This window comes from Erpetoichthys calabaricus, chromosome 9 (genome assembly GCF_900747795.2).
Source record: "Erpetoichthys calabaricus chromosome 9, fErpCal1.3, whole genome shotgun sequence".
Taxonomy (NCBI): Eukaryota; Metazoa; Chordata; class Cladistia; order Polypteriformes; family Polypteridae; genus Erpetoichthys; species Erpetoichthys calabaricus.
The window spans coordinates 110,439,742-110,464,035 of NC_041402.2; the positions used below are offsets into that span (position 1 = coordinate 110,439,742).

General features: G+C 40.0%; 1 protein-coding gene across 1 annotated transcript in view; it reads left to right on the forward strand.

Moving 5' to 3' along the window:
* ankrd27 (ankyrin repeat domain 27 (VPS9 domain)) overlaps positions 1-24,294 on the forward strand; it is a 494,306-nt gene that overhangs the window by 186,280 nt on the left and 283,732 nt on the right. The window contains exon 11 of the mRNA XM_051932226.1: positions 21,281-21,363. Within this exon, the coding sequence (XP_051788186.1) occupies positions 21,281-21,363 (83 nt within the window). The remainder of the gene's footprint in view (positions 1-21,280; positions 21,364-24,294) is intronic.

Genomic DNA, 24,294 nt, shown 5'->3' on the forward strand with positions numbered 1-24,294 from the left:
CACCAATGCCCTATTCCGGGTCTACAACTTCACGGCTAGATCCGCTTGCCTCCTTAGGGCTGAGCTGAGGGTAGGTTCATGTCAAACATATGCACAGATCTCCTCAAGGGCTATGTCAAAGTATGTAATGACCTGTTGGATAATGAGGGGGCACTGCTGCTAATACTGCCTTCTCCTTCTTTCCCTACAGCACTGACAAACCACCCAGTGAGGGCACCTGACTAGGCTCCTTCCACTCCCATGGGAATAAGGCAACTGAATTCCCAGAAGGAGACATGAATGATTGAAAGAATTTACCGCTAGATGGAACTCCAGTCGTGACTGCCTGTATTTATTTGTTGTAACCCCAAAGCCAGAGTTAGTTTACCCACTACGATGGGTATTATCTATCTAATCTATGGTGTCAAATCTAAGCAGTTTCTATACTATGATCTGATCTGTACCCTGCTGGTACTTATTCAGTATAGTTTTTAATAAAGAAATCTTTTAACTGCTGAAAACCTACTTAGAGAGAGGTCTGAAATTATCCAAGACATAACAGTCAGGATTATTTTTCTTGAGTAAGGGTTTGACTTCTGCACTGTTTAAATAATCTGGAAGAAGGACAATGCCTGATTAGCATGTCAGAACCTTCTTTTATAAAACTAGGGGGCTCCGCCCCATGCTCACTTTGCTCGCCCACCCCGGGTTTGGTTTACCGGATATACAAATTAAAGAGATTGTTATTTTCATGGGAATTGTTACATATGCATTATTATAAAACTTTTGTAAAAATAATATTTGTCCTTTATTTCTAGCCCCGGGCATGGTTAAATCTCTTTCTCGCACAACCTTGACTGTGTTGTGGGGGTTGGGGCTGAACGCATGCTAAGGAATTGCCGTCGGATCAGCTGTTGGCTTGCTGCTGCTGGTGAGCTGCCTGTTCTGCTTGTTGCACAGCGCATCGATCATTTCAAAGCCTGTACAGCAGCTGTCCTTTTGCCACTTTGTGTCTCTGCCGCTCGCGATGTGAATGGGGTGGGGGGAGGCTGAACGCACGCTAATGAGAAGCGGTCGGTTCATCTGCTGGCTTGCTGCTGGTGAGCTGTGTATTCTACTTGTCGCTTGTCATTGTTTTAAGAGCTGGAAGCTCATGAAGTGTGTCTGCCAAAAGCATTCCAACAACTGCTAGGTTAGATGTCCGTGAAATTGTTTTAAATATTGTCTCACTGCCTTGTCTTGCGTGATGTTGAAGTCTTCTGAGAAAATCATGCCTCGTCTCCCTAGTCTCCCTCCTAACATTTTTTTTTAATAATAGAGAGATCTTTTGGGTCTGGATCAAGGACACAAGTGAACTATTTAGAGTTTTTTTGTAGTACTAGGGTGTTGTACCGTGTTAGCCATTATGAATGTAGTGAGAAGTCAAGCAAAATGATACCTTTAATTGGTTAACTAAAAAGATTACAATATGCAAGCTTTCGACTCAGGCCCCTTCTTCAGGCAAGATGTAATTGCTATTACATGGAAAAATGGAAAGGCAGTTGGTCCAGATGACATACCTGTGGAAGCATGGAGGTGTTTAGAGAGATGGCAGTGGACTTTTTAACCAGATTGTTTAATGGAATCTTGGAAAGTGAGTGGATGCCTGAGGAGTCGAGAAGAAGTGTACTGGTGCCAATATTTAAGAATAAGGGGGATGTACAGGACTGTAACTACAGGGGGATAAAATTGATGAGCCACAGCATGAAGTTATGGGAAAGAGTAGTGGAAGCTAGGTTAAGAAGTGAGGTGATGACTAGTGAGCAGCAGTATGGTTTCATGCCAAGAAAGAGCACCACAGATGCGATGTTTGCTCAGAGGGTGTTGATGGAGAAGTATAGAGAAGGCCAGAAGGAGTTGCATTGTGTCTTTGTGGACCTGGAGAAAGCATATGACAGGGTGCCTTGAGAGGAGCTGTGGTATTGTATGAGGAAGTCGGGAGTGGCAGAGAAGTATGTAAGGGTTGTACGGGATATGTACGAGGGAAGTGTGATAGTGTTAAGGTCTGCAGTTGGAGTAACAAATGCATTCAACATAGAGGTGGGATTGCAACAGGGCTCTGAGCCCTTTCTTATTTGCATTGGTGATGGACAGGTTAACAGACAAGATTAGACAGGAGTCCCCATGGACTATGATGTTTGCTGATGACATTGTGATCTGTAGCAATAGTAGGGAGCAGGTTGAGGAGACCCTGGAGATGTGGAGATATGCTCTAGAGAGGAGAGGAATGAAGGTCAGTAGGAACAAAACAGAATACATGTGTGTAAATGAGAGGGAGGAATGGTGAGGGTTCAAAGGAGTAGAATTGGCAAAGGTGGATGAGTTAAGAGTGTCAGGAGTAATTTGTGACAGATGGGTATCAGCAAGAGTGAAAGGCCTCACTACTGCAGAACAGTAGTGAGGCCAGCTATGTTATGTGGGTTGGAGATGGTGGCACTGACCAGAAAGCAGGAGACAGAGCTGGAGATAGCAGAGTTAAAGATGCTAAGGTTTGCACTGGGTGTGACGAGGATGGATAGGATTAGAAATGAGTACATTAGAGGGTCAGCTCAAGTTAGATGGTTGGGAGACAAAGTCAGAGAGGTGACTTTGCATTGGTTTGGACATGAGCAGAGGAGAGATGCTGAGTATATTGGGAGAAGGATGCTAAGGATAGAGCTGCCAGGGAAGAGGAAAAGAGGAAGACCTAAGAGAAATTTTATGAATGTGGTGAGAGAGGACATGAAGGTGATGGGTGTAACAGAACAAGATGCAGAGGACAGAAAGATATGGAAGAAGATACCTGATCTGCTGTGGCAAACCCTAATGGGAGCAGCCGAAAGAGTAAGATGTCAAAAACTGCACCTAAACGCAAAATGACATTTTCTGTAAATTTGAGGTAGACTTAATACGGAGTGGTGTGAAAGTCAGGATTAATAAGTCATAAAGGTTGTGCTTTTCAAAATAAGTAACGACTACAATTTTAATTGTTAACATTAGGTGATAATAGTGTAACAATTACCAACTTATGTTTATATGGAAAGTATTATTATGATTAGTTCAAAATCTTGACTGCAACGTTTTGTTAGATTTGTATGCTCTTACTACTTTTGGAATGATGGCTGTCTACGTGTGCGTCAGGTTGTGAGTCTCTGGACAAGATTGCTTAAAAACTAAAGTTAATACAAGTTAAGTGTGGTGCTATTAGCATTTTAATATCAGTATGAGCATATTAAAACTATTACCCATCATACTATAAATAATGATATTAAAGACTTTGTTTGGAATAAATATTTATGAAATGGAAGAAATGATGTCACATATATTTTCATTAACTATTTAATGTATTACTACTATCTACATTTATTTATTTATGGTTTTATCTTGTAATGTGCTTTTGAATGTCCTGAAAGGCACAATTAGATAATATGTATTACTGCTGTATTTATACAGTGCTACCAACATTTACTTTGTATTTTCTCTGTGGGAATATTCACAATCTACAGTATAATCCATCCATCCATTTTCCAACCCGCTGAATCCGAACACAGGGTCACGGGGGTCCGCTGGAGCCAATCCCAGCCAACACAGGGCACAAGGCAGGAAACAATCCCGGGCAGGGTGCCAACCCACCGCAGGACACACACAAACACACCCACACACCAAGCACACACTAGGGCCAATTTAGAATCGCCAATCCACCTAACCTGCATGTCTTTGGAATGTGGGAGGAAACCGGAGCGCCCAGAGGGAAACCCACGCAGACACGGGGAGAACATGCAAACTCCACGCAGGGAGGACCCGGGAATCGAACCCAGGTCCCCAGATCTCCCAACTGCGAGGCAGCAGCGCTACCCACTGCGCCACCGTGCCGCCCATCTACAGTATAATAACAGTTTAAAATGAATAAACATCTAATTAGTTTACAACTTTAACTCTATTAGGCAGACTTTGTGTTATAAGTGATTTTTTTTTCTAAAGAGGTTAGTAAACTCAATTACATGTTCAAGTCAGAACTTGCATTGAAAATTTCTGTTAATGGGGAAAAAGGACAAAATTGTAATGGTTTCTTTATTTTACACAAACACTTTTCAAACTGATTAATAAAATGATAGTGAAACAATGTTACTGTGTGTTAAACCATGAAAGTATTCCCCTTTGGAAGTTTTCACTTTTTATTGTTGTACAATATCTAATCACATCCCTGACGTGGCTTTATCAAATATACTGAAATTAACTGGTTATCGTTTTTTAGTTTAAAGTATCTGATTGTAATTAACCTGTAACCATATAGTGATGCACAGAATGGCCAAATTATTCCAAATGCCATAGCTGCTTTAGCATTGTTACTCACAGTGAACCACTCAGAGTATTTTAACACACTGTATCTGAGTGTGGAGTCACAGCTATACGGCAGCTGTTCAGAAGGCTCTGTGGCAGATTGTGTCAAGAGCGGATATAATTATCGGGATACAGCTTCTAGCACACGCTGCCTCAGCCATGGGCACAGTCTATTTGAACCTCTCCCATTTGGCACATCTCCCATTTGGCAAATGCTATGGAGCCTTTCCTGTACAGAGCTATAAATGCATTCATCTGTCCATCAAGTGCTCCCGGTAGAACTGGTTTGTGCTTATAAGTACAATTACCTCACTGTAAACTTGCATTACAGTTGTAATATTGCACAATCTGAGTCACTTATATGTTGTACCATTTTTATAGGAAAATAAGTTTATGGAGGATTTGCATAATGAATCTCATTGTACCATACAATAACAATAAAAGAATTCAATTTAGTAGAAGAGAGCACATATTTACAGATGAGTACGACTGGCTTCTTAGTCGATTTAGATTTCCCAGCGCTATCTTCTTGGAGCTCTTGATATCATTTTTTAAGATGAAATGCAGTAAAGTATATATATTACATTATATAGACTAGGGACTTTGCCCCCTGCTTGCTTCGCTCGCCAACCTCTGGGCCTGTGCTTCGTGCTAGCCTCTTTGCGGATGTACAATTTAAAAAGATTGGTATTTTCATGGGAATTGTTACATATGCATGATAGAACTAACAATTTTACATTATAGCGAGTAATTAACCATATTAAAAAAATAGTAAAACTTAATAATTTGAAAGTAAAGTATATTTCATGTTGCGTTAGAGTTATTCATTACGTAATACAATTTCGTTCTGTTTGGCTTTGAAATTAACACGCAATACATTTTAAACTTACACTTTTACTGTAAAACTTCAGTAAAAACAATTTTTTAAATTAAATTTTCGTCAGTATCGCATTGAATTTTGATTCTGTGTTTGGACTTTCATCGTGACAACACAACGTATAACTGCCCATGGTTGAATTTTGTTTCTTTCTCTTTATTAAATGAAACTTTTTCGTATGTTTGCCTTGCAGCTTTGTTATTGTCTTTGCAAAAGCTATTCTAACAGGAAACTTAACGTTTTAATACGAATGGCATATCAAGATGTCCGTTGTTGTCTAATGTTATTCGCGGAAGATGTACTGCATTACCTTTCTTGGATACATCCTTCTTTCTACAGTAATTCATGTGGAGGAAGACCGGACAGTGTTAATGGTTGTAGATATTCTGCTGTATATTGTAAGTTGATGTTTTCATCTTCCGCAAGGTCACTACAACCATTTAACCAATTTGCTATGTAACCGATCGACATTTTGTGCGTAAATTCATTTGACTTCATCATTTCTCTCTGCTAGGATTGCCAGTGTATTCATTTTTTCTGTTGATAACCCTTCGTGATTGAATTTTTCAATAAGATTTGGACATAATACGTTTTCTTTAATTGTGAACTTAAAGTGAGGAAAACGTTAAAATTTATAAGAGCTGAGAGAGCAGAAACTGTGTCTGTCAAATGCACAGCAAGCATCTTGCGGGAGGCATGAACAATCTCTGGATGGGGCACCAGCTTGTCACTACCACTGCGCCTCCATGCTCCCATGTTTTATACATGCTTTGATTCCTGTCTTGAAAATTATATCAAGTATCCATCTTAGTATTTAGATTGTTCAGAGAGCTGTAATATCATGAATATAATACATTCTGTGTCCTGTCTGCGTAAGAGAAAGCCTGTTTAAGAAGCACGTAGTGATTCACATACATAGAGTACATCGAAGAACACATAGAATACGACGCATTTAATGTGCTAGTTTAGTTACGATGGGATTTGAGAAACTAGTAAATTAAACGATTTTAAGATGAGGTTTTTAATGTTCTACTTCAATGACAAAATAAGCTATGTGATTAAAGTGGATAGTTCGACCTTTTTTCCCCACTGTGTCCCTATTTTTTTTTTTTCATTTCTCTGTACCCTAATACACTTCCATATGACACTCAGATGGAGGGCTCCAACTTGCCTTTTCACTGCGACTTTGATATCTGACCACTTCTTTTTATTTTGGGCCTGTGTGACTTTCTGAACTTGAACTTTTGAGTTTCTCTGCCACTCTATCATTTGATCAACTTTCTTTTGTTGTTTATACTACTGCTTAAACCAACAAAAAGTATGTTTTTCCTGAACTCCACTTGGTATTTGCTGAAATTCTTTTTTCCCCCATGCTTTTGCTATTGTCTTTTCACAGAACGCTGAACTTAACAGGCTATTTATACTAATTTCCATATTCAAAGAAGCATCTTTTATAAAAATATGTAGGTGGTTATTTTAAATATATTCTCCTCTTTCTTTCTGAGAAGGGACATGAAATTTTGTTTGGCCTGTAGTTTGTTGAAATGGACAGTAAGGCTTCTTGGTTTTGAGGCATTTGGTCCACATATATGGTAGGCTTCTTAGATCTCAGTATTTGAAGTCTTCTTCAGGTATTTTGTGACAGAAATTAAGTGTTTCAGATGGTAAGGCTGTTGATGCTGCAGAAAAGCAGCAGGAGTGATCACCATTGTTATTGGTCTTCTGTGTCGATTCAAAATGTTCAACAGTGCTCTCCATACTTTTTTTTGCTGTTGTCAGTCCTGTGCATTAGTCACCCTTTAAACAGTTTCACATTGTGGTTGGGAATATTGTTGAAAGTGTCCTGCAGCTGTTTGTACAATTAATCTTTTTCACCATCATTGCCTCTTCAGTTGGTGCATACACTTGGACGGTGGTGGTTTTCCCATACTTTGACCAGAAGCAGTCTGTGATATTGCATTTGTTGACTGGTTTTCAACCAATAAGCACCCTGGTAACCTCTTTGTCTAGCATTATGCTGACTCCTTGGGTCTGTTTCTCTTCCTGACCTGAGTAGAGAATTGTTTTACCATTGCTACACAGTTTCTCGCTTCCACTCCATCGCATTTTACTGATTTCCAAGATACTGAGCTGGTATTCTTTAATTTCTCTCAACAACTATGCCATCTTTCCATTCACACATTCCAACTTCTGATCTTTGGTTTATTTTGGCACTTAGAATCCGGACATTGGGCTACTACAGGGATTAGTATCTCTGAAAGAATGAATGTGTAAAGCAGTTAATCAGTGAATGCATGCAAACTTTGTGTGGTATATTGTTTGCATTAGGCAGATGTACTGCTGGCGATATTACTTTACTTAAAATATTATATGCCATCAAGAAAACCATTGTATTCCATGTTTGCAGTATTAATGATATCAAAAAACCTCCATATCGAAACTGCATTAATAAGCATATTAGGTATAGGTACCCACTGAAGAGGGGAGTTCTAAGCCGGGTTTTTATACTTCATACGACGCGACGCATGCTGCAACGGACTCTCCTGCTACGCAAGCGTTGTAGTGTTTATACTTGCGCGCGTACTTGCTGTACATCTGGAGGAATCCACCAGGTGGCAGTGCGAGATATTAACACGGTGAGAACAGGTTCGGCTTCGCTGTGTTGTGAATTGCCTGGAATACCCATTAAATTCCGATGACACCTTACCGTAATATCTTTGAAAAGGATGTTTATTGATTAAATCCAGGGATGTGTCCATTCCAGCAAGCATTGGGCACGAGTGAGAAACAATCCCTGGATGAGGCCTCGGCTCATCGCAAGGTGAATACAAGCACACACATACACTAGTGCCATTTTAGCGGCACCAAATCCCCAAATCTGCATATCTTTGGAAGGAAACTGGAGCACACTGAGGAAACCCAGCAGGAAAACATATAAACTCCAGGCAGGGAATATCAGCGACATGACTCCCTGCAAGACAGCAGCGCTAATGCTCCGCCACTGTGTCACCCCCCATATGTGTAATTATTAACAGTATTCATTATTTTAAACGAAATTACCGATTTATCTGTAAAATGTAATATACATACTTTAATGCTTTTTCATCATGAAAGTGATATCAAGTATAAATCTAAGGATTCTAAATGTGCAGGAGAGTTGGAATATCATACATTTAATGTGCTCAGTGTGGCGATCTATTGCTGGCGATCCTCTGCTGTCAGGAGCAGAGGAAGCTCTAGAAAAAAAGACAGCACAGAAGACGGTATGTGAGACTTTTAAAATGTATCATGTCATTACGATCGGGAATATACGACGCTTGAATATAAAAGCACCACGAATACATCTGTATGTCGGCATTTTGCTTCACCACATCGAACCATTTATCAAATATCGAAAGCGCGCACACCGATCTCGTAGGATCCGCAAAGCGGCTTTCTGTCACATGTAGATAGTAAACAGAGACTCTGACGTCACATTCCAACTTTCAGCACACTGCGCCCCCCGACTTTTTGCTGGTACTGCAACTCGCGCACGCATCACATTAATTTCTGAGGAGTTGCTCAGAGGATGCATCAAATGAACGCTGGGAACGCGTGGCAGCCATGATGCGGGCACGTATGCGTTCTGAGCGTGAAGTATAAATGAGCCCTTAGAGGCATTTCTTTAATGGACGAGGGGCTCCACAGAGGGGATAAAGTTGGGCAGTTTGTTCCACCAGTGACTCTAAGTTAGGTACATCACTTTGCAGATTAAAAAATGGTAAAGATCCTTGATTTTCTTTGATGTGAGATCAAAGCCACGTTGTGTTAACTCTGAACATGTCCTGTTTCAGAATGTTGCTCATATATATTAAAGCCTCAGATTTAGAACAAAAATGTTTATGCTGACACTCCTCTGGGCTTAGCAGAATTGTGGTCTAATTACCATATATACTCACGTATAAGTTGGGTCTTGAAACCCGAAAAATCGATCATAAAATCAGACCCGACTTATACACCCGTTCAAAAATGTGACACTTAAATTTTTTTAACATTTTCTTGCCTACTCCAATCTTGCATCAGTTTCTCAGATGCATCAAATTTTGTTGCAGCAGCGCAGTTACCAATTTCTTTTGCTACTTCAATGATGTATAATTTAAAACCAGCTTCATGTTTTCTTCTGATCGAACGCTCCAACGTAGATAAGGGATGCTCTTACGATAAAGGTGTATAAGGGTGTGAGATACAAAAAATACAAATCAGTGCAAACATTGCTTCGGAATAGTTCAGGTATTACTGTGTGGTCACGTAGGCACAATACATAGAATAAAAAGGCAGTATGCTTCGTGGTTACTCTCTCAGGTGGGCATTAGCATATCATAATCTCTTGGACCAATAGCATGAGTTTTCCACATTTGACTTATATGACCGACATTATAAAATACCAGGAATTATACATTAAAATCATGTCCCAACTTATCCTCGAGTATATACAGTACCTCTCTCTGGACAGAATTTGGTGAAGGAGTTATGCTTCTATGTCAATTGCTCATTCAAAAAGGGATATGACATTTTCAACATCTTCAAAGTCAAAGGTCAAGTCAAAGCGAACTTTATTGTCATCTCAACCATATACAAGTATACAGATAGACAAAATTACGAAGCTCAGGGTCCACAGAGTAACAACTTGAAGTGCAAATAAAAAATTAAAATTAAATTAAAAATAGAATAAAAATTAATATTAAATTTAAAATTAAAATTAAAACATAAACAAGACAAGACATTGTGCAAAGACAAGACAAAGAAGTAGCAGCAATATTGACATGTAGTAAGCAATATGAACATTGATGCAATGTATGGTATGCAATCTAGATACTTATAGTCAATAAATATGTAATATAATAAATAAATAATAGATATAGATAGTATTGAAATTATCAGAGTATGATAATAGTTGTTTAAGACGTGTAAATAATGACAGGTCAGAATGTTTCACAGCATGTCAAAGTGCAGTGTGCAAAATACTTAAAGGTCAGTATGAGATTTTGAGTTCTTTTCAACATGCACACTAGTCTTTGCAGGAAAGTGTTTTTATAGGTGGTTGAGGCAGTGTGGAAGATCCCAGGGGGCAGCATGGTGTAAGGAGTCTGACCAGCTTGGGGGTAAAAACAATCCTGCAGCCTGGCAGATCTGCTTTGATGCTGCAGTATCTTCTCTTGGATGGCAGAAGTGTGAAAAGTCCACATGAGGGGTATAAGTGGTCCTGCACAATGCTGCAGGCCTTGCGGAAACTGTGTTTGTAAAAATATGTCCTTTAGTGAAGGGAGAGGCACCCCAATAATGTTCTCTGCTGTCTTCACTATCCTTTGCAAGTGCTTGCGGTCAGATATGTTGCAGTTGCCATACCAGACAGTGATGCAGCTGGTCAGAGCACTCTCAATGGTGCCCTCTGTAGAACATGGGGTGGCTGGAAGGCGGAAGACTTGCTTGCTTCAGCCACCTCAGGAAGTGTAGTCGCTGCTGGGCTTTCTTGATTAATGAATGAGGTGTTATGCATCCAGGCAAGTTCCTCAGTTATGCGCACACCGAGGAACTTGGTACTCCTAACAGTCTCCACATCTAAAACCGTTGATGCTGAATGGGATGTGGGGAGGATGTAATTTTCTGAAGTCCACAATCATCTCTTTTGTCTTGTCGACATTGAGAGATAGATTGGTGTGTTCACACCATGTGGGACAGTCGTTCCACCTCATCTCTGTATGCTGTTTCATCATCCCTGCTTATCAGTCCCAGGACCGTCGTATCATCCGCAAAACTTGATGATGAGGTTGGTGTTGTGCGTGGCTGTGAAGTCGTGAGTCAGCAGGGTGAAGAGCACTGGACTAAGAACGCAGGTCCTGTGGTGCTCCAGTGCTCAGTGTGATGATGCTGGAGGTGTTGCAGCCCATCTGAACTGTTTCTTAAATAATGCATCTGAGATCATAATTTCTTACTGGACAATTTACAATATTTGATTTTATGGTTGTATGCTCTGCTGTGGCCTCAAAGCTTTAACCCTTCATGTTAAACCTGCTCTTTTGCAAGTTTGTTTTCAGGTCATTGGGGGCCTCAGTAACTAAGTAGCATTTTTGTCAGATCTTTCTTTCTGGAAGAGTCAAATCCTGATTCTGTTCCAAAAATCAAGATTAGCGAGTTATCACGTCTTAGGCCTCACAGATCATGCATTTCTGGCTGAATCTGTTCCAGAAACACAGGTTTGGCTAAATCCAGGTTTTCTGGAATGGAATTAACCCAATTTCGGTAAATCGTGACTTTAATCGGATTTCACACTAATCACTCTTTTTGGAACAGAATTCTGTCGTTTTACATGCATGTGCTGTGTGTTTGCCCTGTTATTATGTCAGATTGCCAGAGATTAAGTGTAAATATTACACATAAAAATGCATAAACTGACCTTTATTTTAATGATAATTTTTTTAAAGTTTCTTCCTTAAAAGAACAACAGCACTGGAATGTGAAATCTTTTTTTTCTTCCAAATATTCAACTTCTGTTAATAAAGGTTTCATGAAAAAGTTGATTACCTTGTTTTTTGATTAACACCAAAAATATAGCTTCTAATTTTTTTGAGATTAAAGTGCATTTTCAGGTCACAATTTAATTTAAATATGTTTATCTTGTTATACTGTTTTTAAGAGACAGGCTATAAATCAGTTTCTGAAAGTACTTGAAAAGTATTCAGAATTGGTTAAACAAATCTGAATACATTAAAGACCGTATATTTACTATTCAGTAAACACTGTTGTTAATTTACAATACTCCTGGTCATCCATCTAACACTATCAATTATGGAAATAACATTGATATGTTTTTAGTTCCCCCAAACATAATTCCAGGTTGTTACTGCAATGTTTAAGGGTTATTACTCACAGTTGCTAATGCAATATCTGGTCCATTGTTCTGATGCTATTGAACAAGCTTCACTGAAGCAGCTTTGGAAATTCTGATATTAAGGCGTTGGAATACATTAACTAGGTTTGGCAAAAAGTGTCTCTACAAACAATTAAAATTGTTTGGAAGAAACTGTGCCCACTGTTAGCATCTATTGGTATATGGTGTGTCTGACTTTAGTGGACTTAAGGAAGTAGTTTGATGCAAAGGTCAAGATTTTTGCTCTTGCAATGGAGACCGAGTTTTTGAAGTTGAGTGCAGAGGATACTGATGACTTGTTGAACTCGTATAACAAGGACCTCACAACAGAGGAACTCATATAGCTGACAAACTTCAGCTAGAAGACAAAGAAAAAAACAAAATTAAGCAAAAGATTAGACAACTATAAATTAAAATAAAGACGGGCCTTGCAGACATTCAGAAACATTGCTAGTGAATATAACAAGGAGCTAATGAGAAGCTTAACATTTAAAGATGCAATCGTCTATGCTTTGGCACCCTATAAGAAAATGTATGAATGTGAACAAGAACGCAAAAGAAAATTATCTTCCAATTTTGACATCAGTCCCTGTCAAAACCTAATTCTTCTGCTAACCCAATAATGATTCCATTCAATCCCTCCTCCTCTATCCACTAGTCTAACTTTCCTCATATTACGAGAACACTAAAACTTAAATTACATTAAATGTTATAGATTATATATTAAAAGTTTAATTTCTTAGAAATAGTTTTTTGTTTGTTTTAATGATTTTTAGTCATTTTTTCAATTTTTTTTTTGTTTCTACTTGGATGCGTTATTTTTCTTATTTAAAAATAAAAATAATATTTTTGATTTACATTTTTTTGATTTAAGAAGCAACAAATTAAACAATTAGTGCATAAATAATGGAAGTCCTGTATATACAGTATATACAGTGCTATGTAAAAGTTTGGGGCACCCCTGATAAAAAATCACTGTATCAGTTTATAACCTTATGGATATACAGTAGATACATCTATATAGATATTCACACACACAGTTCCATTACTTAATTTTGCAGATGCTGCAATAACAATTTACTTTGTATATGGTACTTTTCCATGAGTGCAGGTGTGAGAGAGTTGTAAGCAAATCGCAGTTAGCTCTTGTTAAAGATGGCAGCGGGGCACTGTGTGTTTATATGAACAGAGAGTGGTGTACGAATGCTGCTGCAGTTGCGCGACACTGTTCTCTGCCGATAGAGGTTTTATTGGTAAGGTGCCATTCTTTCTACCTGCCGAGGGAGTTACAACTACATGCTGGTGGTTGGCGTCTACCTCCCACCTAGCCGCAAATGCTAACCAGGTGCTAGCGGAACTCTACGATGCACCCCAAGGCATTTTTCATTATTACTGGAGATTTCAATCATGCCACTTTGAAGTCCGTTCTCCTAAAATTCTTCCAGAATGTGAACTTTGCTACTAGAGGGGGAAACTGTCTGGACAATGTTTATGTGAGCACTCCTGATGCCTACAAGGCCCTATCCCTGCCCCCACCTCGGCTGCTCAGACCATATCAGTGTGTTTATGGTTCCTGCATACAAGTCCCTGCTGAAGTGCACTAAACTAGCCCGCAAGAACCTCAGAGTGTGGCAGGTTGGTGCTGTTTCAGCTCTCCAAGACTGCTTCGAATTGACAGGACTGGGACATTTTCAGGGAGGCTGCTATGGATGGTGACTCCGTCAATCTGGAGGAGTACACAGACTCTGTGACTGGCTACATATCCAAATGCATAGAGGATGTTACTGTTACCAAGTATTTTACCACAAGAGCCAACAAAAGCCCTGGATGACGAGAGAAGTGCGCACGCTGCTCATGATCAGAAATGCAGCCTTCAGATCTGGATCCAACCTGTCCTCACTCTGAGGAAAGCTAAGCGGGCCTTCACGCAAAGGATTAACAAACACTTCAGCAGCAGCAGAGAGACACGTATGTGGCAGGGCATCAGACAATTACAAACTATAAGCCCAAACCCACACAGCAGTGATGGTGATTCCTCCCCTGCCAGATGAGCTGAACAAATCCTTCACACGGTTTAAGGTGCAGAACAAAGAGCCTGCAAGAAAAGCAACACCTCCCTCCACTGACCAGGTACTTTGTCTCTCCATAACTGATGTGAGGAGGGCTCTACCCAGAGTCAATCCACACAAGGCTGCAGCACCTGACAACATACCTGGCCATGTGCTCAAAGAATGTGCCAGTCAACTGGCTGGTGTTCTCACAGACATCTTCAATACATCTCTGAGCCAGTCGTCAGTCCCAGCTTGCTTCAAGTCAACCACCATCATACCAGTGCAGAAGAAGTCATCAGTTACATGCTTGAATGACTATCGACCAGTTGCACTCATGCCAATCATCATGAAGTGCTTCGAAGGTTAGTCATGTCACACATAAAGATGAATCTCCCTACCTCCCTTGACCCCTTTTCAGTTTGGGTACCGCTCAAACAGGTCAACTGAGGATGCCATATGTTCTGCCCTTCACCTCTCCTGACACATCTGGATATAAAAGACACATATGTCAGGATGCTATTCATAGACTTTAGCTCTGCCTTCAACACAATCATCCCTCAAAAGCTGGTTGTAAAACTGAGTAGGTTGGGCCTGAACACCACCCTCTGCAATTGGATACTGGACTTCTTGACAGAGAGGCCCCAGTCAGTTCAGATGGGCTGCAACATTTTCAGCATCATCACAACTGAGCACTGGAGCAACCGCAGGGCTGCATGCTTAGTCCCACTGCTCTTCACCCTGCTGACTCACCGACTGCACAGCTACGCCCAACACCAACCACATCGTCAGGTTTTGCGGGATGATATGACGGTGCTGGGACCGATAAGCAGGGATGATGAAACTTAATACAGAGATGAGGTGGAACGGCTCTCCGCATGGTGTGAAGACAACAATCTATCTCTCAATGCCAACAAGACAAAAGAGATAATTGTGGACTTCAGAAAATCACATCCTGCCCACATCCATTCAGCATCAACGGTTTAGATGGATGGGACTTGTTAGGAGTACCAAGTTCCTCGGTGTGCACATAACTGAGGAACTTACATGGACGCATAACACCTCATCACTAATCAAGAAAGCCCAGCAGAGACTACACTTCCTGAGGTGGCTGAAGCGAGCAAGTCTTCCCCCTTCCATCCTCACCATGTTCTATAGAGGCACCATTGAGAGTGTTTCTGACCAGCTGCATCACTGTCTGGTATGGCAACTGCAACATACTGTATCCGACTGCAAGTGCTTGCAAGGATAGTGAAGACAGCAGAGAACATTATTGGGGTGCCTCTCCCTTCACTACAGGGACATATTTTACAAACAGTGTCCTGCAAGGCCTGCAGTATTGTGCAGGACCCCTTACACCCCTCACCATGACTTTTCACACTTCTGCCATCCAAGAGAAGATCCTGCAGCATCAGAGCCAGATCTGCCAGGCTGCAGGATAGTTCTTACCCCCAAGCTGTCAAAACTCCTTAACACCATGCTGCCCCCTGGGATCTTAATAATAATAATAATAATAAATTTTATTTATATTGCACTTTATATTTTAGCAATCCCAAAGTGCTACAGAGTAAAAATAGAATAATAAAATAAAAAAGAACAGAAGAGTCTATAAAATACTTTAACAAAATGACTTTCTAAAATATAAGTTTTTAGGTTTCGCTTAAAGGCCTCAGTCGACTGTGGGGCTCTCAGGTAATCAGGGAGGGGCATTCCACAGCCTCGGCGCCACCGATGAAACGCCCTGTCACCCATGCTGCTGAGCTTTAGTTCTGGGGACTTGAAGAGTGTTAGTGAGTACAGAGCGGAGGGAACGTAAGGAGTTATGGGGGGTAAGGAGTTCCTGTAGATAAAGAGGGGCATGTCCCATAAATGCACTGATGGGTAAGAAGGGAGACCTTGTACTCTATTCTGATGAAACAGGGAGCCAGTGAAGGGTTTTCAGGATTGGGGTGATGTGATCATACTTTCGCTCCCTCATCAGGATCCTGGCAGCGGCTGTTCTGAATATACTGGAGTCTCTGGATACTCTTGCCAGGTATCCCAATGAGGAGTGCATTACAGTAATCCAGCCTGGAAGAGAACAAGGCATGGACGAGCTTTCTGCATCTGCCAGGGTGAGTAATGGGCGGAGTTTGGCGATGTTTCTTGAGATGGTAAAAAAGATGACTTACAGAGATATTTGATATGGGTGTCAAAAGAAAGTTGGGAGTCCATTCTAACACCCAAATTAGTAACAGATGTGGAAAGAGGAATATTTTGGCCAGAGAAAGTAATACTGGTGATGGTAGAAGAGCGAAGATGATGTGATGTACCAACTAAGATGGCTTCTGTTTTGGATCTGTTCAACTGAAGAAAATTGAGCCTCATCCATGCCTCTATCTCCTCCAGGCAGGTAGACAATGTAGATGTTGGCAGAGGAGCAGTAGAGGAGGTGGGAGTAGTCCTGAGGTAAAGCTGAATGTCATCGGCATAGCAATGGAACGATAAACCATGTCTGCCAATGACAGTTCCAAGGGGGAGCATGTAGATAGTAAAAAGGATAGGGCCCAGCACAGAGCCCTGTGGAACACCACAGGCGACGTTGTGGGTGTGGGACTTTGCGCTGCCAAGGGCGACAATGCTCAGTTCTGCCAGTCAGGTATGATGTAAACCAATTTAGAACAATTCCTGAGAGTCCAATAGTGTATTGCAGGCGGTGAAGAAGGATGTTATGGTCTATTGTGTCAAAAGCAGCTGTCAGGTCAAGGAGGATAAGTAGTGAAGGTGAACCAGTATCTGCCGTCATCAGAAGATCATTGGTGACCCTGACCAGGGCTGTTTCGGTGCTATGGCCAGGGCGAAAACCAGACTGAAACTTTTCAAACAGATTGTTCAGTTTGAGATGAGCGTGAAGTTGTGCTGCAACTATTTTTTCCAGAACTTTGGAGAGAAATGGAAGATTGGAGATGGGCCTATAATTGGAGATAGCTTCAGGATCCAAGGTGGATTTTTTTAGTAGAGGTCTGATGACAGCAGTTTTTAGTGCAGAAGGAATATGGCCAGCCAGGAGGGACTGATTTATATCCTGGTGATAAGTGGAGAGATGGCAGAAATGTTGGCCCTCAGCAAGGGTGAGGGGGAAAGGGTCCAGGGAACTAGTAGACGGTTTCATTTTCCTGATGACATCCTCCACCTCTTCCCGTGTGGCAACAGAGAAAGAGCAAAGAAGATGGACGGTCTCAGACAATGAGTCAACAGTTGGAAGGGCAAGATATCCTTGGTAGAGAGGTGTAAACGGATATTATCAACTTTTTGTTTAAAAAAGTTGATATACATGTTGCATCTGTCATCAGTGGTCTCAGAATGGGCAGGTAAAGGAGGTTTGACAAGATGATTTATGGTTGAAAAAAGTTTTTTAGGGTTGCTGGAGCCATTTCTGATGATGGTGGAATAAAACTTGGACCGTGCAACCTTCAGAGCTTCTGCATACGCTCTCATGTGTTCTCTGTAAGCCTGTTTATGGACAGTCAGCCCAGAGGCCTTGAGCCGCCGCTCAAGGACACGCCCAGCCGCCTTCATTTTTCGCAGCTCGCAGGTATACCAAGGTGCTGAGCACGAGAATGAGACGGACCTAGATGTTAAAGGGGCGTGGAAGTCCAGGAGACTGCTCAGGGACTGGTTGTAAAAATCCACAAGGTCAGCAACAGAGAGGGAGCTGATAAAGTCAGAGGAGAGAAATGTAAGGTCCAAGGCCAAGGCATCCACATTGATATTCTTCAGATTTCTGAAGTAGATCTGTCGTTTTGGTTTGATACGGGAGGAGAAAAAGGGGCAGCTCCAATGACACAACTTTGTGGTCTGAAATACCAAGATCAAATACCTGTAGATTCCTGATTGGGGCACAGTTTGAAATGACCAAGTCAAGAGTGTGACCCCTAGAATGTGTGGGAACATCAACATGTTGTTGTAGGTTGAGAGAATCTAGCAGCTCAAGGAAATCAGCAGTGAGATAACCTGTGGGATTGTCAACATGAATATTTATATCTCCTAAGATTATGATGTTGGCAGAAGTAGTACAGAGTGTTGTGAGAAGATCAGTAATTTCCGGAATAAAGGCAGAATTGGGTTTTGGAGGTCGATAGATAAGGAGAACAGTCAGGGGAAACGGGGGGCTTACATTTAAATGCAAGGCACTCACAGGAAGATATTGCAGGTATCGAGATAGGGGACAACGCCAGGTCCTGACGGTGGATAACAGCTATTCCACCACCACGCCCAGTGCTGCGAGCTGCCTCCAAGTAACTGTAGCCAAGTGGACAGGCTTCATTTAAGGCAGAGTAAACCTGTAAATCAGAGTAAATCTTCCACACTGCCACAACCACCTCTACAAACAGAACTTTTATACATGCAAGCCACATTCCTGCAAAGACTAATGTGCATGTAGAAAAGAACTGAAAATCTAATACTGACCTTTAAGTATTTTGTACACTGCACTTTGACATTCTTTAATATCCTTCTGCTGTGAAACATTCTGACCTGTCATTGTTTACACATGTCTTAAACAACTATTATCATACACTGATAATTTCTGTATTATCTGTATATATTATTTATTTTATTACATATTTATTGACTACATTTATGTATCTAGATTGTGTAATACCATACATTGCATCAATGTTCATATTGCTTACTACACGTCAATATTGCTGCAACTTCTTTGTCTTGTCTTTGCACAATGTCTTGTCTTGTTTGTGTTTTAACTTTAAATCTTAATTTTAATTTTCAAATTGAATTCTAATTCTAATTTAATTTTAATTTCTTATTTGCACTTCATGTTGTTACACTGTGGACCCTGAGCTTCACAATTTTGTCATCTCTATACTTGTATATGGTTGATGACAATAAAGTTTGCTTTGACTTTGAAAATACTGAGCTGTATTTCGTATACCATATACTAATTAGTATAATTAGATTATACCAATTACTATATTTGGAGTTAGTACACATAAATATAAAAAATTATTAAAACACATGGAGAACAAGGTAGAAACTGATTAAACATAAATGGCAACCAGTTATATATGCAACATCCAGTTGGTATCCTTTTATTTACATGGGCTTGTAGTTTCTCTTCATTTGTGGTATATATGTATAGTATTTCTCTTTATGTAATATGTTTTATTATGCTATATACTGTATAAATTTCATTTATATTATTAAAAACTGCAAGAGCAGTTTCAAACTGCATTCACTTGTCTCTGCATGCATTTGTCACTGCTCTCTTTTATAAGCAACCTTTTGTTCTACATGCTTTTATCATGCCAGCATATGAGATGAAGTTTATCAATGTATCTATCTGTGTGTTTATAGGTCAGAATGTGAGGAAGTTGGCACAATAACTCAGAAATGAATCACCTAATCCAAATTAACTTTTGCACTGTTTTTTTACAATACAAAATGCTGAGCCAATTATCCTAAGTTCTTGTCAATAAGCCGCGGCTTATCTAAGGAAAAAAGTTGTGAAAATGAAAAAATAGAATATCGGCTTATACATAAGTCCGGCTTATACATCCATCGCGGGGGTTGCGTTCCAGAGCCACCCGCAAAATAAGAATATCCGCGAAGTAGAAACCATATGTTTATATGGTTATTTTTTATATTGTCATGCTTGGGTCACAGATTTGCGCAGAAACACAGGAGGTTGTAGAGAGACAGGAACGTTATTCAAACACTGCAAACAAACATTTGTCTCTTTTTCAAAAGTTTAAACTGTGCTCCATGACAAGACAGAGATGACAGTTCCGTCTCACAATTAAAAGAATGCAAACATATCTTCCTCTTCAAAGGAGTGAAGCAAACAAATCAATATGTCTGTTTGGCTTTTAAGTATGCGAAGCACCGTGGCACAAAGCTGTTGAAGGCGGCAGCTCACAACCCCCTCCGTCAGGAGCAGACAAAGAGAGAGAGAGAGAGAGGGAGAGTTTGTTTTTCAGTCAAAAATCAATACGTGCCCTTCGAGCTTTTAAGTATGCGAAGCACTGTGCAGCATGTCTTTTCAGGAATCAGCTTTACAAAAGATAGCAACGTGAAGATAATCTTTCAGCATTTTTAGACGAGCGTCCGTATCGTCTAGGTGTGCAAACAGCCCCCCTGCTCAATCCCCATACGTCAGGATCACAGATAGTCAGCGCAAGAGAGAGAGAACAGTAAGCCGGGTAGCTTCTCAGCCATCTGCCAATAGCGTCCCTTGTATGAAATCAACTGGGCAAACCAACTGAGGAAGCATGTACCAGAAATTAAAAGACCCATTGTCCGCAGAAATCCGCGATATATATTTAAATATGCTTACATATAAAATCACAATTTAAATGACCGCTACGCGCTCGTGTTGACTCGGCGATGCCCAGAGTAGAAAGAACGCGCTCCGGCCGCTCCAACCGCGCCATGCGGGGAGTGAGAGAGACGGCAATATCTCACACTCTCTCCCCCCTTAAAGAAATTAAATGGGCGCGAGTGAGACCACTGACCTCCCTCCCTTCTATTAGTTATAGGTTATAGTACGTTCGGCTTATCCATGAGTCCGGCTTATCTATGATACGATTTTATTTTAAAATTCGTATGATTTTTGGTCTCCGGCTAATACATGAGTCCGGCTTATAGACAAGAACTTAGGGTAATTTATTTTATTATATTGAGATAGGGATTTTGCATTTTATGTCCATGCTTTTACCATAGGTAAATGCATGAATGTGATATGTCTAATAATAGATTTTTCTGTAATCCTTAAGTGTATAGATTCCATGTAGTGTGTTGAGAAAGAATATGTGGAAATGATTAATTCCTTCTGATATCAGGAAGTATTTGAACACGCAAGTTATCGGTGACCCATTTTACTCATTTACTCCTTTATTATTTTGTTAAAACAATTTACTGAGTTTTATTTGTTTGAATAATCATGTTTGTAAATTTTGTGAAAAAGCTTCAATGTCCTGTTTATCTCAAAGAAATCATTCTTAATTAAACACATTGAATCTCTGCAAAATTTAAATTAGATGGATGGTCTAATCTTTAAAGTTAAAAATTGTTTATTTTAACATTAAAAATAATTTATTATTTTGTCTTCCACAGGAGACTGAATGATCCAACAATTGTTACTCCATTTTCCCGAGATAATAAGGGTTACACTCCTCTTCATATTGCTTCTGTCTATGGTATGACTATATTTAGTAATTTGTGCTTTTTAAAAAATATAGCTTTTTTCAGAAAATTAATTTGCTCTCGCGAATTAAAATCCTTCTCTTCATTGTACTGTCTAAAAAAATACTTAATAGTATTGTTATTGTTTTTGGAGTGAGTAATATTCTGGCTTGGGAAATTACACTTAAAAGATTTAATGATTCCCACCCTGGACTGTCACCTTGATGCTGAGGTGGGAAATTTGTCTTGATAGTATTGTTGCAATTTACAAGGACAACACGGATTACAAAAGATAAATACAAGACGATAAAATAAAAATGTTTAAATTTGATACAGAATATAAGGGTAATACAAAAAATAAAGAGATAGTAGGATTAAAATATCCAGGCAGTCTAGTGTGCAGGTATACATAGATATTGATTAGAGGTTCAGACCTGATTAGTCAGAATAACTGCACGTGGAAATAAACTGTTTAAATGACGCATTGTTTTAGTTTTCACTGCTTGAAGATGTTTGCCAGTGGGAATTTTTTTGGAATAGGTGATTCCTTGGGTAAGTCAGACTAACAATGATCTTTGTGGCCTGCTTCTTTACCCTGGACTCATATAGGACTTGAATGTGAGGTACATTACAGCCTATGATCTTTTCACAGGCTGTGATGATTCACTGCAGTTTGGCCTTGGCTTGTAAAGAGGCAGCACCAAACCAGAGAGTTATAGATGAGGTTAGAATGGAGTCAATGATGGCTGCATAGAACTAGACCAATATTGCTTGAGGGAGATTGAATTTCCTCAGCTGATGCAAAAAGCACTTTCTCAGATGGGCTTTCATAATAGTAAATGTGATATTATTGTTCCCCATAAGATTTAATGAATGCACAGTTTGCAGAAACTTAAATGGTTCTGTTTTCCCAATGACTGAGCAATTTATAGCAAATGATAGGTGAGCAGGTGACTCTTTCTTTCTTTGAATGTTAAGGTCCAAATTGTTATGGCTGCACCACAATGTCATATTTTTCACCTCCTTCATCATTGTTTGAAATTATGTCTATTGGTTTGATGCCATCTGCAAATTTAAGAAGTTTGACAGATGAATTGAAAGTGATACAGTCATTAACACTAGAATTACCAGAGCCTACGAAAAAACTCATAGATCCATCCCACCTTAAATCACGTCTTAAAACCATTCTCACCTCTCCACCAGCGTCTTTTGTCAGGGGGCGGAGTGGTGGCTCTGAGGCTAAGGATCTGCGCTGGTATCCCGAAGGTTGCCGGTTCGAATCCCCGTCACTGCCAAAAGAGATCCTACTCTGCTGGGCCCTTGAGCAAGGCCCTTAACCTGTAATTGCTCCAGGGGGCGCTATACAATGGCTGACCCTGCGCTCTGACCCCAGGGGGTATGCGAAAAAAACTAACAAACACTGTTGTAAGTCGCTCTGGATAAGAGCGTCTGCTAAATGATGTAAATGTGCAGCTATTCCATACCCCCACCGACTTAGAACGTGCACGAACTTCTCCTAGCTCCTGCCTTGATTTGATTATCTGGGAGTGAAGTAGAATTTTAGAGTGGAAATAATAGATTGTTATTTGGAACACACGCATTTAATGTGTGTTGCGTTTCTACAGTAATCTGTGTAAACACATTTTTAAAACAGAAATGTTTTTCATATTCTAGTAGTAAATGACAAAATGTAGGCATACACTATATAATGTATGAAGCCTCAAGTTCAAATATCAAAGAAACACTTTAACAAAAGGTACAAATATAACAGAACAAGTGCGCTTTTATTCAAAAATATAACTGCAGCAAAAAAAGCCGCCTTAGCATGCCACATTGACACATTTACTACAACTGCTTCTGTGGCGTAATGGTATCAGCAGCTGACTGGTAATCAAAAGGTCATGAGTTCGATCCCGCATGACTCTGTTTTGAGAATTGCTCTTATTCTTACTATTTTAGAATAAAAACATACATTTGATTTCAGTCTGTAACAGCCGGTATAATTTATGATGCTTGTAAAGGTTAGCTTTGTTTTTTTTTTTTTTTTTACTTTTCATTTTCTCAGTCGCATTTAGGATCCTTGACCGCCCCACACCCCCGCACCTGACACTCCTATTTTTACATAAAGACACACTGTAGCTGTGCGTGCACTTTTCGTGGCATTACACGTGTATTTTTTGAGCATGCCCGTGTCGCTCAAACACAGGAACATATGTTGGTGTACAAGTATAACAAAACAAATGCACTTTTATTCAAGACTATAACCGAAGAAAAAAGAAAGCAAGTTACAGTAAGCGGTTGATATGTCAGCTTGCGTGGTACAATGCTAAGAACTGCTGATTTCCGATCAGTGCTATATAAAATCATCACATTCAAATATTAACAGTTCCCACACACCCAAGGCCCGCCCTTCCTACATTTACAACATGTGTACTTGTTGCAGTGCGCACACCTCTCTGTGCTATAGTTCCTATTACACTGAATGAGCACCTGACACTGTATTTTCTTCCCTACATAAATAACATTCGAGCTATAGCGCGTCTCCAAATAAATACCATTCGAGCTATAGCGCGTCGTTATGTGAAAACAGCAGTGTCAGATGGGGAGGAGGGGGGATTGTGAATGCGACTGAGAGAATGAAACTGAATTAAAAAAAAAAAAAAAAAAAAAAAAGCTAACCTTTACAATTATTATACATTTACACTGCTTGTTACAGACTGACTGAAATCAAATGTATGTTTTTATTCTAAAATAGTACAGTACATGCAATATTATTTGAAAACTAACAGCGTCAGATCGGGTTTGAATACATGCTGACGCTGTTACAGAAGGCGTCAGCTTATTCAGTGCAGCAGTTTCAACACACAGTACATGTAATATTATTTGAAAACGAACAGTGTCAGATCGGGTGTATATTCAAACTTGATCTGCCGCTGTTCGTTTTC